Genomic DNA, 18,428 nt, shown 5'->3' with positions numbered 1-18,428 from the left:
TGCATCCTGCAGTGAAAATAAATTACATTTTTGCTGTATTACAAATGGATCAAATGGATTGTTCTTAAAGCTCATCCCGTATATGCTTTTGTCTGCTATCGGCCTGGAAAGATTTGTTTTGTGTTTGAATTTTACTCTTTATTTGGACTACAGTCGTGCCAACGCAGGACAATGTTATGTTCGGTGAGATTACTCTAAATAGACTTCAGAAAATGTCAAGATAAATGCCTTTTCGATGCTGTTTTAAGGTACTGAACTGAGAGACTTATTTTTATGACATTTATCTAACAACTGGAGATTAAGGGTCATTGTGTTTGACTACTTAACAAACTTCAAATCTTAAAAAAAAAAAAAAAAGACATGAATGCTATTGGTGCATAAACGGCCTGACAGGCAGACAGAGCAATTACGCAGCTAAAATGCGAAAAATACCAGGAGAGCAGTCCGTATGAGGAGCCTGGCCTGCGACAGACTGTCGACAAATCCAAGATGCCTTTGGCCCGAATTCAGTTGGATACGCAATGTCGGACATTTACGACATTCTTTCGTGATAGAGTTCTCCACATCCGATGAAATTCCCAAGACTCCACCTTGCGATGATTTTTACTTAACATGATGTAATTTCATTCTCTGCATTTCCTGTTGAAGGAAACCAGTGAAAATAGGTTAAATAACTTCAGGTTACGGAACCATCCTTACATATACAGTATTTCCCCTGTAGAGCATATTTCACCTTCACATGAATTGTAGCGATTACTACCATGCACCTTTATTTAACACACCAAATATTGACTTTAGATCCATCCATCATCCGCCCCGCATTTTCTCACGAGGGTGCCAGGCATCTTCAGGCGGTAGGCGGGGTACACCCTGAGCTGGTTGCCAGCCAGGGCACACAAAGACAAATAACCATTCACACTTAAAATCACACTTTGGGACAATTCCATTAACCTACAATGCATGTTTTTTGGGAATTGGGGAGTAGACCAAAGTACTCTGAGAAAATCCACTCACGAAAGGCGGAGCATTCAAACTGCACACAGGAAGGCCAGAGCCTGGAATCAAACCCTGGACCACTACTCTGTGCGGCATATATGCAAACCAGTCGTCCACCGTGCCGCCCATTGACATGCTTAAAGTAGTGATGGGGAAAATGAAGCTTCAAGATGCTTCATGAACCAATTATAAATTTTGACTCTTCTAGATGGCACTCTCTGTTCAACATCGGGTTGAAAACACACTGAGTTGCCATTTCTTGAAGCTTTTTCTTTAAACAAATAGCACCATCGAGAGAATTAAAAAAATATATATGACTGGTTCATGCAGCATCTTGAAGCTTAATTTTTATCATCATCTAGATTAAAGTTTCTTATACTACAAGTAAACCAGGTCCATTTGTTGTAAGATGTCAAAGGTGGTGAATTTCGTCAATGAATTATAATTATTTCTGAATACAAACTATATGAACAACAACTTGAAACTTGCTTTTTTTTTTTTTTTTTTTTTTTTTTGGAGGGGCAGGAGGTAATAAAACATCTTACCGTGAACTTTCTTCCTTGCCACAGGCCTGTCTGTCTGAGTCGTGTTCCGTGGGAGGCATTATACATTGTTCGCATCTGGTCTTTGGATTTCCCCCATTTGCTGCAATAACAAGAAAAAATTACCGTTAATCACTCCAGGCTGGTTAATTCACAAATGTTTGTCAAAATAATACAATACAAAATCTTGGGTCTGTGTTTCAAAGGCAACTGGGTGTGCATCCTGGCTTGTGCCTGCCAGCAGAAGTCCGCTGCCTCAGCGGCTGTGTACAATCTGACTGGATTCTTGGTATAGTTCCTGGTGATGTCACAACAAATCATTGTTTTTCACCTTGACTTTGACATACAAAACTTTGACTTTATAAAAAGTCATTAATTTTATTACATGTTACACTGCATTAAGTCTAAAATATCATAAATAACTCTGCACAATGTTAAAAAAAGAGTGCTGGGAAAGATGACGCATGGTGATGTCAAATAGCAACGTGATCGTGCCAGACTTGTGATCGCAACAAGCGGGAAGACTGTGGCTCAGGGGTGTAGGTCAATAGCCCCGCCACCCCCCCCACCCCCCCAGTGACGAGGGTCTGAAATAATCCTGTGAAAGAGAAGACAAATAGCACAACTTGTTCTTGACCTCCCTGTCTGTCCATGCCTCACCCCCCATTTCGTGTCCGGAGCATCTGCTGGAACTCGGAGCGGGGGTGGGGACTCGATCTTGTGGCACTACTGTGTGCGTTTTTCCTCTTATGAAAGACAAACACAAAGCATGGGCGTTTGCCTACATTACTATTTGCTGATGGTTCTAAATATAATTGTGGGGATAAATTAATGCACATTAAGTAAGACCCATGTGCAAAATGTGAGCAGAGAGAGGGAAAAAAATAGAGGAAGGAGGGGGGATAAGTCTGCCACACCCGGCCCTCTTACATCCTTCTCCTACCTTCATCCCTTTCTCTGTCTCTCGCACACACACACACACACACACCCCAACTCACTCCGCCTCCTCTGCTCTCCAAGTCTATCTGCTAGTGTTTCCATGAGAACAGCGCACTGGGCATGGGGGGTGGGCTGGTGGGATGATGGTGAGGGTGACGTGTCCTAAGCGCTCTGTGCGCGTATGCATGCATGCATCTATGCATGCGCTATCATCTCTGCTCACTGTCACATTTCTCTACTGGCAAGTGCAGCTGCTGGCGTGTCCAGAAAACATGCTTTGGGTATTGCCTTGGCAATTTGCATGTTGAGTTAACACTAATCTGAGTTAACAGAGTGCATTGCACACTGAGGGATAGGTAGCCCAAGAGGAAGGAAAAGGCACAATCTATTTGCAAGGGGAAAAAACTTGTTTGAAAAAGTGGGGGAGTGCCATAGTTGTGAAAGGGGACCACACGAGAGAAGATTAGAAGAACATTTAAGGAAAATACTGGAATGTCTTTTGGTCTTAATATTGTGAGTGGGCTCAGGTTTTTGCTGTAGCTTGCCTGTAAGGGGAGGAGATGTCAAAAAAGAAGAGTGCTGATATAAAATAGGTGGTGGGGGATCATATTTATGAGTGAGAAAAGGGGAATAGGGAAGTCGGGGATCGTGTGAAGGAAGGACAGAGGGATGGAAGGGGCGAGGCAAAGGGTGGGGTTTTAAAGGGCGGACTTGTAGTCATTGTCAGGCAAAGGGAGGGGGGGGGGAATCAAGAAAGAGAGAGAAAGAGAGAGCGAGAGAGAGGTGCAACCAGGCAGACTGACTGAAGAGAGCGTGTATGTGCAGACTGGTAAGAGTGAATGCACTAGGCAGCGTAGCTGTTGATACAGGCAGAGAGAGAGAAAGTGAATGTGTGTATGTGTGTGTGTGTGCACGAAAGTGAGCGAGTGTGTGCACGTGAGAGAGAGGGAGAGAGAGAGAGGGGTGAGAGTAGAAGAGAAAAGAAGGAAAAGGGAAAGAAAGAAGCCAAGAAGAAAAAGGGAGGATACTACGGCAACAACTATGCTGTGCTGCATAAGAAGAACCAAACCGGTAAAGTGCTCTGATTTGCTTTATCCATTTCCATCATGTGACAAAATGCTCCATCTCAACTTTAAACTTAAAAAGTGTTCCTTTGCTGTCGGTCAGAGGTTATAGAAGATGTGGATGTCAATGACTTGGACTTGGGGGCCCAGTTTGTCTTCCTAGTGGTTTCTCTACAGAGACCCCAGACACGCCTTGTGGATGCGATTATCCTCCATGAATGGATGTTGCGATGATGCCTCTCAGACCTCACAATGTATCGTTTGACCTGGAGCGGTGTTGTTAAAAGTGAAAGAATATTGAGATACATGTGATAGCTTATGCATTCTGTATCAACAGATCATTAATTCAAGACATTGTTCATATTAATTGCAGCAAACTTTCGCCCATTCCTAACAAGATGATTAAATCGATTGTCTTGAGAATGAGTAACACTCCAAAAAGTACATTTCCACAGTGAGGGTGAGAAAAAAAAAACAGGGTGGGGTGCAGAGTGAGTGAGCAGCACCATCATGTCAGCGGCCTCGGGGGATTAGAATGGGAATAAATGACTCTAAATAGATTATCATAGCCCTCCAGTTCTATGAGTGGATACTGCCAATGGAGGGTACAATGAAGTGTGCACTCGTTTAAAGGGTGTGAAAGGGTGGTGCTGGTTCGTTAGCTGAGAATTAAAAAAAGAAAAAACAGGCAGACAAGGTGCTGCATGGAAATGGGTGGATCCAAATAGTGCAAGAGAAAGAAGAGGTGCTCATCATTGCATTAGCCATCATGGGGATATTTTCTGTTTTGACTGACAAGAATCATTTCTCCTTTGCCATCGTTCATCAAACGAGAATGTGATTTTATCGAAGAGATGACATGCTAGACTTTGAGGGCACTTGATTGCTTCATTAATTTCTGGATGAGTCACATTGACTGTGGCAGGCAGAAGATCCAAAATGAAGTAAGGTATGACAGCTTAAAGAAAGAAGCAAGAATGGACTGAAGCAGTCGCCAGAGTACCTCAGAGAACATTTTTTATTGTACTGTAGATGCATGCAAGGGAGGATGGGAGAAAAACAAGTGCAGGTAAAAAAACAATTTAAATGAGATTTAATGTATGGGAGAAGGTAGATGAGGTGCAGTGAACGCAGAAAGGAAAAAACGTGGATGATGGCAGAACGGGGAATAATAGTTGGAGGAGGTGGGGAAGAAGGGGCGGAAACATGGAGGGGAAAAAAAGCCGGCATGCTGCACACTGCAACCATGTGGTGGGTGAGGCACCGGCTTTTAGCGAGCTTTCCCCACACTAAAGGCTGCTTCATGCATGAGTGCCATCACGGGGAAAAACGGCCATCATAGACTCAAAATGTTTGCCTCCCTACACCTGATTTCAGGGACTGACAGGAATTTGTGAAAAAGATTCTCCTTTTCTTGCTGAACAATGTTGTAATGGGCGCTGCAATAGTCAAGCGTTATGTGCTAAGGGAGTGGCAGTGAACTCCAGCTCATCTTTTGTCTTTGGACACAATTAAAATTGTGCATAATCTGTCGAGCAGCCTTTTTTTTTTGTCAAATTAGGTTCTCGTGTCTTTTAGTTCCAACAAAAAGTGCACTCTATTAAGAAGCAGAACCTGAATCAAATTCTACCTAATAGCTGCTCCTCAGCTCCACCCCACCACCATTTTTAGAGCTAATCCTCATATCAAAACCACACCTACCTGTCATGTCTGCCGTCACATTCAAATCCTCCCACTCCACCCCCAAAATCAAGACCCGCCCGCCAATAATGATTCTCTACGCCGCTTCAACTTAGATTTAGCTGTCGTGTCAGCCACAGCCTACATTACTTGTTCTTCCATTCTCCTGTGGCCACCAAATCATGTCCGACCGTCCTTTTTCCTCCAGCTCCTCTCCTCCCCCACCTGCAGCTCTCCACACCCATAGCTCCCTTGTCAGATCAACGGCGATTGCAGAGTCTTTGTTCAGACAGCCAGTGAGTGTAATTGAATTAAAGGCTGCTCCAGAGGATGTAATGATGCTAGCATATGGTCGCATATTCGTTGCCGCGGAACATTTGTCGTTAAGGAAGTCGTGCCTCCTCTCACATCACTCACTGATTGATGGGTAAAAAGGAGAGGTGACGCGGCGATGGCGGCCAGGGGCTACATGTGGCGATCGCCACCTGAGCCGCCCTCGACTCATCTGCAGGAGATAGTTGGCTAAAAGGGTGTGGTGAGTCTGCTTGGATGAGCGAGACAGAGAGAGGAGAGAGAGAGAGCGAGAGAGAGAGGGAGAGAGGATAGCTGCTTTGCTAAGAAACAAAGTGAAGACAGCACAGAGAACATGGGGCAGATGTTCAGCAGTGTCGCTTGGTGTCTGGATCATTTCGCCATCGGTCGCTAAAATCATCGCGGCAATTTGATCCTATTATGAATCTATTTTTTTTTTTTTTTCAGAAAACTCCTGACAGGTCTGACTGTGAACACACTGCAGAAATAATCATTAATCATAAATGAAACACTTTTTATATGTAGTTTCTGATCCATTGTAACGCAAGAAAAAAAAAATTCCTGTGGATGTTCCACTGCATTGAACTGAGTGCTGTGAAGGAAAAAGGAAACCACGTACCCGACGTGTTCATTTTTGTGACAAGTGGTTCCATGGTACATCAACCATCACTCAACCTAACACTCAACTGTCTAATCCCTTCCTCCCCTTTCTGAAACAAGTCCCCAACGAGACACTGAGGTGGCGGATTGCTACTTTGTGTCAATGTTGGGGGATGGGATGTGTGTGTGTGTGTGTGTGTGTGGTTCTCGATCTATAGCCAATGACTCTGGGTGTGGTTCTCACGACAGCTTGTTCCCATCCAAGGGCAGAGGCAGACAGACAGTGCAAGAGACAGGACATGTAATGGACACATCCAGTGGTCGGATTAAGTGCTGAACATACTCACTTTTATGACATGACTATGAGTCTGGTGGTTAATTTCATCAATGTTTTGCATTTAGTTTCGAAACGTAAGGATGACCGTTTATTCATCCCCCGCTAACTCCTCGCTGTCCCTTGTGTGCAATCATCTTGTAATCTTCCAATACCACCGCTCTTGTATGCAGATTGTGTAATTGGAACGAAAATCTATTCATATTGCAAACAGAGCTAGTTAAGACTGCACATTTTTAAAGACTAAAAAACTAGAGGCAAGTTTGACAAATTCCTCATAATACTGCTAAATCATCTGGGTGAAATGGTGGTCTCATGTGAACTGATGGGAGTGGTCTGTCGGTACCCGAGGGCAGTGCAGCTGAATTTTTGAATGAAAATGTGTGCCGCACAGATACCGAGGGGAATAGTGATTGCTGCAAGGTACGTGACCGGGGTTCAATTAACACTCAAAAGAAGCAGGTTTGCAGTGAGAGTATTTTGAAGCGGTGTATAATAAACGGGAGACACTGACGTTTAAAAATAAAATAAGGAAATATAGAAAAGTTTCCAATGACATTTTTTTTAAGTTCCTCGTAGGTTGGATAATTTATCAGACGTTTGATAAATTATCCTTGCAGTGAAACATAAAAGTCCGTAGAAAGTAGAAGTGTCAGCAAGTGAAGCATTTTGGATCGGAAACAAGGAAATCGGTATCAATAATGCAAATGATGATGCCACAAATGCGGTCAAACCAGGATGATGATCTTCCCTTCATCCTCATAAACCCTTATGAGATCACTGCTGGCACGTTATTACATTTGCACTCACACACCCTAATCTCTAAAGTAGCTGACAACCCCCTTCGATCCAATAATGATGTCATACCACCATATTCCCAGACACCCTCGTCTGTTGCTGTCTCCTACTCTCCGTGTCTGATTCATTGTATGCAGCCAGTAAGTAATTCTATTTAGAGTTAAGTGCTTGGGTCAAATTTTGGCAATTGTAAGCACCAATGAGATCAGTCGGGATAAAAGGCCCAATAAGTCACCGGGGGCCTTGCATATTACACACAGGATATGCTGGTGGTAATGTTAAACCACAATCCTGAACTTCGTGTTGTATTTTTAATATAAGGAGGCTAAATTGATTTAGATAGCATGTATCAAGAAGTGGACGTTCTGAGGCTTTAAATTATGGCCTTGGACCCCGAATGTGAATTTAGCCTCACATTGTCGTTGCTGCTGCAAAATTGTGCTGACACGGTGACCCTGGAGATGACATGTTGGTTTTTGGGTTTGCAGCTCTTAAATCATGTCGCACTTATGTGTGGATAAAAAGTCTCAAAAATTCAAACTCAGAGTATTCTTCGCCAATTAATTGCAATTACCCCAATGTCCAACTATTCGGTGGCGCCCCCTCTCTGCACTTTGACACTACGTCGCAGAGGACTCCTACTTCGCCAGCTGATTGCAGCCCCTGATTTATGAGCTCCCATTGGCTGGCAAGAGGTCTGGTACACCGCCGATCAGGAAAGTCTTTCATTGCACCAACCAGCAGACAGCACGGTGATGAGTTAGCACTCTGGTTGCCAAGGTAACCTTTGATAGTTGAAGGCACATGGTAGTGAATGCTGAGGAAATTGAAGCAGGCGGCTGGTTTCCTAGCAGCCAGATGAGTCACAGAGATCTGATTCTCAGAAAGCTAGACCCATTTTTTGGGGAGAACAACTTTATTATTTGATTTTGTTTTAATTTAGGAGACATTTGGGGATATTAGAGTACACCATCGAGATTTGTCATCTATAACATTTACTATTAACTAAATTATCTTCTGGAGCAATATCAAGCCGTACACCAATTTGTCATTTCGAAAAGTGGTCATGATTCACAACGGCACTACATAAAATCGTAAAATAGCTTCTGACTCCTTACAAATCATTGCTAAGAGAACGGACTGAACTCAATTAGACCCACAACAATAAATTGGTTCTGCATCTTTATCATTTGGCCTTACTTGTGTTACACTGCTTGCATGCACAATTTGCGTTTGCTTGATGTCGCTTATTCACATTTTTTGATGTTGTACATTTAGATGCTTTTGATTGGTTAGTGGAATAGTTAACCTAAATTTGTTTGCTTATTTATTTTGAATGTACTGTAACATTTTGTTTGCATTTTCAGTGCTCATCATTCTTTCCTTTATTTGATTTGATTTCTTTTCATTAGATGATTAAATGACTCATAACACAACCCACTATTTGATGGACAGCTTTGGAGCCAGTAACCAAAGGTAATATAATGGTGCCCTTTTAATAACTCCATGTCCTTTTCCTAACCATAGTCCTCATCCCGTCTTACACTTGCATTTTTTCCTAGTCCCAGAACGTTGACCCAACCTGTCCAGTACTTCTACATCAGGATTACCAATTTTCAAATTCACTAACACCTGTCCTTTTTCATTTTTAAAGCATTTACTTCTAGCCTTTTGTCTCCTCTGAACTTTCAACTAAATCCATTATTTACCGATAAGGTAAATAATAAGGTATGCCAGCATGACAGCTTGAGATCATTATTCTCAAGCAATATACTTCACCACCGTTATAGAATACTTGATCTTTTTACATTCATGCTGGTCACCGTGTCATTTTGTCCGGATATTTGAACGTAATTCCTTTCTTGGCGATTAGGTGGAGAAAAATGAGGATGTGGACCAGAAGATTGAGCAGGATGGCACCACCAACAAACCTGAAGACAAGGCTCATAAGGCTGCCACCAAAATACAGGCCAGCTTCCGTGGACACATAACTCGGAAAAAGATGAAAGATGGGGAGGAAGAGAAGGATGGCGACAATCCCGCTGCTGCAGAAGAAGCGACAGAGGGCGACGAGGACGTGAAGAAAGCTGAAGGATCCCCAGCTGAGGAAGGGGACGCTGTTGAAGAGAAGGGAAAAAAGGAAGCAGAAACGAGCCAAGCCAAAAGTCCCGTGGCAGAAAAGCCAGCTAACTCACCAGCAGCCGCCGCTCCCTCTCCAGCAGGAGCAACAACGTCTCCTGTAGGGGCAGCACCTGCCGCTGTCTCTCCCGCAGCGTCCACCGAGACCCCCAAAGAGGAGCCAAAGGCCGAGGAGAAAGCTGAAGAGAAGCCCAAAGATGCGGAGGACCCGGCTGCTGGGGCCAAGAGTCCCACCACATCCACAGTTGAGGAAAAGGTGGAGGACGGTGAAGAGAAAAAGGAGGAGGCCAGACAAGCCGACGTGCCTGCTGCTGTCAGCCCGGCAGCCGAGAAGGGGGAGCTTGACCAAACAAAAGATAAAGGTATTGATTATTCTTGTAAATGTTAACATTTCTTACTAACAAAAATATAAGTATCCAGAACCTCCCGCCCCGGCCCCCAAATAAAATCGCAGAGTTCTTTAGCGTATCGGAACCATAAATGCTGCCTTACATAACGTGAGGGTTACTGAGTTCGCTAATACGATCTTTGACACTCCACAATTAAAATGCCCAATAAAAATAATTGATGGGCTTTCCTCTCATCCACTTGACGAGCACCTCAGGAAATAGCTGCTTGCCAGGCCTTCAGAGCTTTTTGGCAGGCCTCTGCTGGTCGACACAGACATTGGAGCGCCACATTAGATGACCTGCAAGAAATAAACTCCATGCTGATGAGGCAGAGAATCGAATAGCAACGTGGCAGGAAACAGATGCCACCAAATAACTCATGCTGTTATCAGAAATAAGAACTAAAGAAAGAAATGATGAAAACTACATTCTATTCTCTCTCACAAAATTCATTTCACTCCAACTCATAGCGGGTGGCGCAATGTAGATCAACAAAAATGCCAAAAGTGTCATAACCAAGAATTTTATAGTTTGCAAAAATTAACAAAATAACTAAAATTAAAAGAAAATTTTCACAAACAAAATAAAGTAAAAATGAAAACGTGTTTTAGAAAAAAAATAACCGGATTTAAATCTTAGGTTTATAAAACATGAGCTTCATGTAGGAAGGTCAAGCATTTGAAAATTGTAGTTTACTTTATTACATATTGAGTGAGCCTTTTTTTTTATCCATCTTGTACTCAAATACTTCATGTATTAAAAAAAAAACTAAACCTGATACATAAACTAAAACTCATTTTTTTAAGATAAACATGCTCTAAAAACTAATAGCATTAATAAAGTCAAAACTAAATTCAAAACTAATTTCAAAAAAATCTATTACAACCACATTTGCATGGACTTGCAGGCAAATTCATAGGTCTTAATCAAATATTGAGGGATTACTGGTACCTCAAAAATCACAACAATTTGTTTCCCAATTAAATAATTACTCGTTATTAACCATGAAAGGAAAACCAATAGTTCCGAATGTAATCCAGAGCTGCTATTTGTGTTTCAAGGATTCTCCCGTCTGGGCCAGACAGGTACAGTACAGTTAACGGAGTATGCTCAGTCTGGAATAGGCGGAGGCGTGAGACACACACCCACACCCACAAACGCGCACACCAACTGGAGCGCTGCACCGAATCTAGGTCACCAAGCAGCACTGTCTCCGCGTTGTCATAGTTACCACCTCGATGGGATAGCTGGCCTGCATAGAGCAGAGCACAGATAACAGGTGTTCTTATTCAGATCAATGATTAATGAGCCTTACCGGTCACGATCCACACCGGGGATGTCTGTCACACACGAGGAACTGTTGGTCCCCATCTGCTTGATTACCAAAACTCAAGCATAAAGACAACCGGGCGGATTTTGAGGTGGATTCACCCTTTCTGACCAAAGTCAGCAAAGACTTTGATTTTTTTTCCCGATAAATAGTTGGCGATCGTAAATGCTAAACAATCATTTGTTTAATATTTAATATTTCCAGATTCTATACATCATTGAGTCTTTCAGAAAGTGTACAGTCATATCTCAATTTCTATCCTGTGGTCAACATATTTTGGCCAAAGAGGAAACGCATCATAAAATTCAAAAACCAGCATCTGTTGTAAGTGGCAATGTGGCATGGGTAACTTGCACATCTTTGAAGGGATCATTAATGGTGAAAGGACACATCCGGGTTTTGGAGCAACGTATGCTGCCATCCGAGCAACATCTTTTTCATGGACACCCCTAGCAAGACAAAGCCAAGGCACATTCTGCACGTGTTAAATCAGTGTGGCTTTGTAGTCCAAGAGTGGGAGTACTAGACTTGCTTGCCAGCAGTCCAGACCTGTCGCCCAGTGAAAATGTGTGCCGCATTGAGAAGCATAAATTCGACAACGGATACCTAGGACTTATTGAGCAACCTAAGAATGAGAAAGAATCTCACCTCCAAAGCTCCAACAATAGTGTCCTCAGTTCCCCAAAAACTTATGAGTGTTGTTAAAAGGAAAGGTGATGTAACACAGTGGTAAATATCCCAATTTTTTTTTATGTTTTACACAACATTCCATCTTCATTGGAATTGAGGTTTGAAGAAGCCAAAGGAATGATTTCAGAAGAAGTTCTCCAAGAGCTCTCTTTTGTGACGGTGAAAAATGATTCATATGAAATGTATTTATGGAGAACATTTAATGATCTCTGCAACTGTGTAAGCGCTCAAGTCGTTTAGATTTAGGAAATATACCATTACAACATATTACAGATAGATACATTAGAGAGTTGGACGTTATCAACGAGGCTGTGCTCCGCAACATAAATTGACAAACAAGAAGACAGCACAGAGCTTTGCAGATCTCCTTCCGTCCGTCCATCAATCCATTGATCTCATTTGGGTCACGGATCATCTACAGCCAATCCCAGCTAACTTTCGGCAAGAGGCTGGGCATATCCTAGACTGGTTGCCAGCCAATCACAGGGCATGTAGACAAACAGCCATTCTCTCACATATACACTTATGCATAAATTAGTCTTTAAAGGACCAAACATTCATGTTTTTCAAATGCTGGAGGAAGCCTGAAGTACTTGGAAACTGAAACTCCCCAAAGTTAGTTGAAAGATTTAAATTGCCTATAGGTGTGTGTCTTAACCCAGTAGTTGGCAAGCAAGAAGTCCAGCCTCTAACCATATGTCCAAAGTGAACCAAAAACCGAAATATTCTAAAGCGGATTTCTTCCAAGAAAATGATGATGACTGTCATCTCATCTTCCATCACCTTTTTTGAACTGGATTCTATGCAGCACATGGTGACTCAGACTGCGCTCACACTCGACCTGTAAGTTCTGCTCTATGACTCATCATGTCTTAAGTCCTCTCCTCATTTAAACATTAATGTATAAGCACTTACACATGATCAATCTGCTTCTCTTGGTCCCCGCCCGCCCCACACAGACTCTGGAGGGTACACACACACACGCACACGCACACGCACGTCACCTTCGAAGCTTCTAACGTGATGATGTCACCCTTCAATCTTCTATTAAAAGATGCTGAGCTCATTGTAGAGCAGTCTGTGAAATCACCCGCGACTTGAATAAGGTCGCGGTGATATTACAAACTCTGGAGTAAGCCCTCAAAATCAAAGGAGTACAGATGTTATCATTTCCTCCGTAAAACACTTTCACCACAAGGCAATAACGTACCCCACATGGATCATTATTATAAGTAAGCATATCAACTTCTTACGTTGTCTGTGCCAGTGGTTTATCCTGAGGCCATCACGTGATATCAGATATGACAGGTTGGAGGACTCTCACTTTAAATATTTAAAGCACCCATTAGGGGCACGCACGCTGCTTAATATTTACAGTCTGTATGATATCACAGTCATGAGCAACTTCTGGCTTACACTCTTAAGTGCTTATGGGTGAGCAACATCAGCTCGCACTTTAACTCAATGTACTTACAGTACATTCTTTGAAATAGTCTTTGACTCAATGGCTCTTGACGCAAATTCTTGACGCTCACAATCTCTAAGGGCCAGATAGAGTCTTATAATTATTCTCGGCCCTGATGTGAAAACGTTCTTTCTCTGGCTCAATTTCTTTCTCCTTTTATCCCCTCCTCTGAATCTCAATCCCTACCTCTCGTCCCCTCATTCTCCCAGATGCTGCAGAAGAGTCGAAAGCAGAGGGGGATACCCAAGCAGATGCAGACGTGGAGGCCACCGAGTCCAAGGACGACTGATGCGAAGTCTAACCTCCAAAAAGAAGAATTAAGAGAATGAAGAAAAACAAAAATCTAAAAAGGTTGCTCTTTGTCTTCCCAGTGCAAAGGCAGTCCGTTTTTATTTGTTTGTCATTTTTTGTGTGGCAATGATTTTCTCATGTTGGGGGAGTTTCCAGCGTGAAGTTTTTTGGCTCAAGCTAATATTATGATGACGTGGTGATGATGTTGTTGTTGTTGATGATTCTGAAATATGATTGTTATGCTGATGAGGAGAAAGATTTGATTTCTCGCATCTTTTGCCATGTATTGTAGGAGGTTTGGCAGTGGATTATAAAAGTCCCAACTGGATAGATACACATTTAATATGTATTGCAAATAAATGCAACTTTATCTGCTTTGCATTACCCTTTCCTACAAATTGCAATTAAAATCTGTATTTTTGCCAGTGCACGCACAAAAAAGCTGGTTTATATCATGTAACTCAAGTTTTCAGTACAATCCAAGTGTATCGAAAACACAGCAAACCGGAAATACACAAACATTATGATAATGAGAATGTATTCTTAAATGTGTATCTTTTCCAGTTGGAGAACTGTAAAGTGCAACATATAGGACAATACTATTACTCTCGCTACTACTCTGCTTGAGTCATTCAAGCTTGAATTAACACCCCTTTTACAAACTGTCTTTACCCTCATTTGCAGAATAGGACCTGTTGCCATTGAAATGCCATGATCGTATAATAAACTTTGAAATTCTGCTTTCGTATTATTACAAGAAATCTTATATTCTGCCACCCAAATATGAGAGCAGTAGCATGAACCATCGAACCAGATGCATGATGGGAACTCTCCCTCTAAGAGGAACTTTTTCGCATTTACCGAAACTTAAGAGGTGTGGCGGCTTCCTTTTGATGTCTTTGGTGTTGTTATGACAGTTTATATGAATTGGGATAATTCTCTTGCACAGACGTTAAGAAAAATACATAAAAAAAAGATGAACACACAAAATGAGCAAACAAACAAAAAAAAAAACTTTTCCTATGTTCCAGTGAGTGCAATGTCCAGTTTCAACCTAACAAAGAGTTCCAACTTGTGAAGAAAAAAAATGACAAATGGTTTCAATGTCTGTTTTCAAAATAAAGCAAATGTGCCAATTACCATCATTAACTGTGGTGTTTGTTTCAAAAGTTGATGCTAAGGAATTAGGTGCCAATGGACTGGCAACCTTAGTGAAGACAAGCGATATTGCTGTCCTGCGAAGTGTTCTGGGAAAAATGATACCAGCACAATGACACTCGGATTTCACAATTCAAACATATGATGAAGGCTGAAAAGTGTGAAACCATAGCCCAATTTTAGTTCTCACCACCGTGGAATCGTTATAATCGTGCATTAAACCTAATGCTATTATTTTCCCTCCCATCTGTTTCATTCCTCCTAACTACCGCATAAATGCTTGAAGCTTTTCATCTAATTATGTTGGACAAGTACCGTATAGTAGTGACGAGAGAATGTAGCTTCAAGATACTTCATGAAACAGCTGTGTTTCCTCTAGATGCCGCTGTTGGTTTAAAGAAGAGGGTTTAAGAAACGGCAAGTCTGTGTTTTCACCCCTATGATGAACAGAGAGTGCCATCTGTGGGAGTGAAAAATACAACAATTGGTCCATGAAGCATCGTGACTCGTCATTCTCCGACAGAAAAAGAAAAAGAAATCTGGTGACCTGTGGTTGTGTTGGCTGCTCAATCTCAGTTCCCTTTCTCCCGGCCTGCTGCTTTCTTTTTTAAAATTTGGCCTCACCAGTAAAGGAAGCTGGCTGCGGTCCCACTGCCAGTTCGTCTGGTTTTACACAGACTACAAAAACCTAATCTATATTCGAGCCGCCTGTAGAATTCCCATCAGGCACGTTTATTACCCATTTCGATTTCTCAATCACGTACCGAGCTCGGTCCAGAGCCTTCCAGCCAGATGCGCTAGCCAGGATTTATGGTCCTTCCGCTGAATAAATCTACTCCAAAGATGATCGTACCTGTGTCGCAGATTGCTCGGGCTCTCCAGTGAGACCTGGGGAAAAGTCAAAGGTTACATGCCAATGGGGAGACAGCTGTTCTCTATTTCCAATTGCTCAGAGGTTTTTGAACTTGAGAATCACCGCTGCCTGCTTGGTCTTTGCCTGCCTGGATTTCACCATCGTGTGTAGGGCCGTGATTTCATTTCCTATTCCAAGTTGCTGTCTACCCCGAAAACAGTGACGATAATAATCGAGCTTATTTTATGGATCAGTGGCCGTCCCTCCAGCTCGGTTCATCTCGCAGGTCTGGAGTGTGTTCTGCAAAGCAATGGCTGCATCTGCAAGTCTTCCCTCAAGATATCCCCCACAGTTCAAAAGCCAGGCACAGCGGGAAACTCACGACTTGGAAGCTGCACTCCTTTGTGTCGTCCATGAACCGGAGTACCTGGAGAAAACCCACGCAGGCACGGGGGAGAACATGCAAACTCCACACAGGAAGCCAGAGCCTGAATTGAACCCAACACCTCAGAATTGTGAGGCGGTCGTGCTTACCATTCGTCCACACAATCTTTTTCAGGAGGCCAAAAATGTACGCTTTTTGTATCATGTCTTTTTCTTTTAGTAGGTAAACAGTTATAAATAAAAAATGGATTGTAAAGAAATTATTTTCCCATAATTTATATTTCCCCCCTGTGACTTTCACTGAAATTAGTCTTCCTCACTGTTTTCGCCCCTTTTTTTTGTCACACTTTACTCACTTTCATCTGTTTACGCATCTTTTGATGGAAAGAGGTCTGTAGTTTGGAGACGCATTCCATGCCCTGTAGCCTTTATTGAATCCCTCTGCTTCAGGATGGAACATATCATCAAAGTAGGCCCACCATGCCAAGTTGACGACGTGCATACTCATTTTTTTCTATGATTTGAAGCTTTACTACACTTGACACCATCCACTTCTTCTCCACACAAAATTCCCAAGTACCCACGGTTAGAAAAAAAAGACAAAAAATGTGAGCACAAAACAAGTGGAAGTACTGTACCTTCACAATTGGAAGTTGTGAGATTTTCTGCTGCCATCTAGTGGCGGAGTGGGTGAAGCTAACTCATAAATCCACATTTTGCCAACGTCACAAAGATAAACGTCAACCTAGCAACGAAGTCAGTGCACTCTTAAGTCAAGCAAAAATTGTATTTGCTTCATCACTATGATTTTTAGTGAAACATATATTTTAAAAAAGTCCCCTTGTTGGACAGTTTTCACATTTTCTTTTTCTTTTTCGAACCATTGTGCTTTGGCCAGATGGAGTTTACATCAGCATGTATCCATTGTAAATGCCACTTATTCTCATTATAGTCGAGTGCCACCTGGAACCTATCCCAGTTGACACATTGGACCGTTCCCCAGCTAATGCCAGGGGTACATTAGCCGCTTGGTAAGACAACTAATTAAAAAACAAAACAAAAAAACAATTGTTTTATTGAGTTAATTTTGAAGTGAACTGCATTATAGTGTTTCCCAACATTTGTTGGGCCAAAGCACCCATTAAATACAAGAAAGCCTCACAGCATACCACCAAATTAAAGATAGTGCAGGAGGCTTTTTCCCAACTGTCTCCGAGCAGGTACACCCTGAACTGGTTGCCGGCCAACTGCAGGGCACACAAAGACGAACAACCACGCTCACAATCACACCAACGGCCAATTTAGAGTGTTCAATCAACCTACCATGCATATTTTTGGAACGTGGGAGGAGTTATCAATGGCATCGTTTTTCTTAGAAGTTTAGTTGGACTCTCATTTGTACGACTTCCAGGTTATCTCCATTTAAAAGCTGCACCATCCTACTTCACAGAGATGGGCACTTGACCCTTTTTTGACGGTCAGTCCCCTGCCCTTCTGCTGCAATTTGGCTGGCCTTACGGCCTCGACCCTCAGGCCTTCTTCAAAAAATTGCTGGTGCCCGCTTTATGGATATGGCTCTGTTGTGGGATGATTTGACACCTTGTGGAGGAAGTGCAACATTGGCAGTGATTTGGCACTAACAGCAAGGAAATTAGCCACACTAATGGAATGTCAGTGTCTTAATTGTAACACTTTTTCAACTGCTAGTGCCAGTTTTTGGCCTACTAGTATGCAATTAAACCTTACTAGTAAACTACTGTGTTGCACTAGTCACAAATGGGACATAATTGTCGCATACGATAGCCTCCTGGACACACTAGTACACTAAAATGCCCACGAGCAGTTTTGCCTTCTACTAACTTATGTTGACTATGCCAAAGTTGTTGAACTAGTGCGCAGAAAAATCTGAGTAGTGGAAGGCAGTAGTGGAAAAAAAGTTACTCATAAGACACATCTGTCTACTTGTCCATCTGACTCAAATGAAGCTTCAAATCTGCTTCATGATCCAGTAGTAGTATTTTTGGACTCCTGTAGATGGCACTCTCTGTTCAACATTGGGCTGAAAGCGCACTGACTTGCCATATTTTAAACCTTTTATTTAAACCAACAGTGCCATCTAGAGGACTCAGAAATACAACAACTGGTTCATGAAGCAAATTTGAAGCTTCATTTTCTCATCACTAGATCTGAGTTGTTCCATAAGAATGTAGAATTGCCTTACTAGTGAGGAAAGCGTATACTAGTACATGGATAATTATCAATGCTAATGAATAAATCCTAACTCGGCTTTCCATACTGACATACTCGTGATGAATTGGTTACACGGCAGGTTTTTCCCATGGACAAAAATGTTTATCAGAGAGATTGTAACAATACATATATTCTTTTATTAGCATGTTACATGGTCATAAACACAACAGTTTCATTTAAGATTCTGTGTGTCTACTCCAAAAAGTTACAAGAC

General features: G+C 42.2%; 1 protein-coding gene across 1 annotated transcript; it reads left to right on the top strand.

Annotated features, from left to right (window-relative positions):
• The first annotated feature begins 3,232 nt into the window (after positions 1 to 3,232).
• Positions 3,233 to 14,718, top strand: gap43 (growth associated protein 43). The gene is made up of 3 exons (XM_088300785.1): positions 3,233 to 3,548; positions 9,139 to 9,766; positions 13,488 to 14,718. Exons 1-3 carry the CDS (start codon positions 3,366 to 3,368, stop codon positions 13,565 to 13,567), a joined length of 891 nt encoding a protein of 296 aa, XP_088156911.1. The 5' UTR covers positions 3,233 to 3,365; the 3' UTR covers positions 13,568 to 14,718.
• The last annotated feature ends 3,710 nt before the right edge of the window (positions 14,719 to 18,428 follow it).

This window comes from Idiotropiscis lumnitzeri, chromosome 7 (assembly GCF_059441095.1).
Source record: "Idiotropiscis lumnitzeri isolate Australia: NSW breed Sydney's pygmy pipehorse chromosome 7, RoL_Ilum_1.0, whole genome shotgun sequence".
Taxonomy (NCBI): domain Eukaryota; kingdom Metazoa; phylum Chordata; class Actinopteri; order Syngnathiformes; family Syngnathidae; genus Idiotropiscis; species Idiotropiscis lumnitzeri.
The sequence above is the reverse complement of the archived record's forward strand: the minus strand, read 5'-3'. Positions and strand labels throughout refer to the sequence as shown.

What these genes read in the sequence shown, in the direction of transcription:
- gap43 (XM_088300785.1), top strand. Translation starts at nt 3,366, where the DNA reads ATGTGTGTATGTGTGTGTGTGTGCACGAAAGTGAGCGAGTGTGTGCAC. An exon ending in GCATAAGAAGAACCAAACCG is followed by an intron (nt 3,549 to 9,138) that starts GTAAAGTGCTCT and finishes CTTGGCGATTAG; the next exon opens with GTGGAGAAAAATGAGGATGT. An exon ending in TGACCAAACAAAAGATAAAG is followed by an intron (nt 9,767 to 13,487) that starts GTATTGATTATT and finishes TCATTCTCCCAG; the next exon opens with ATGCTGCAGAAGAGTCGAAA.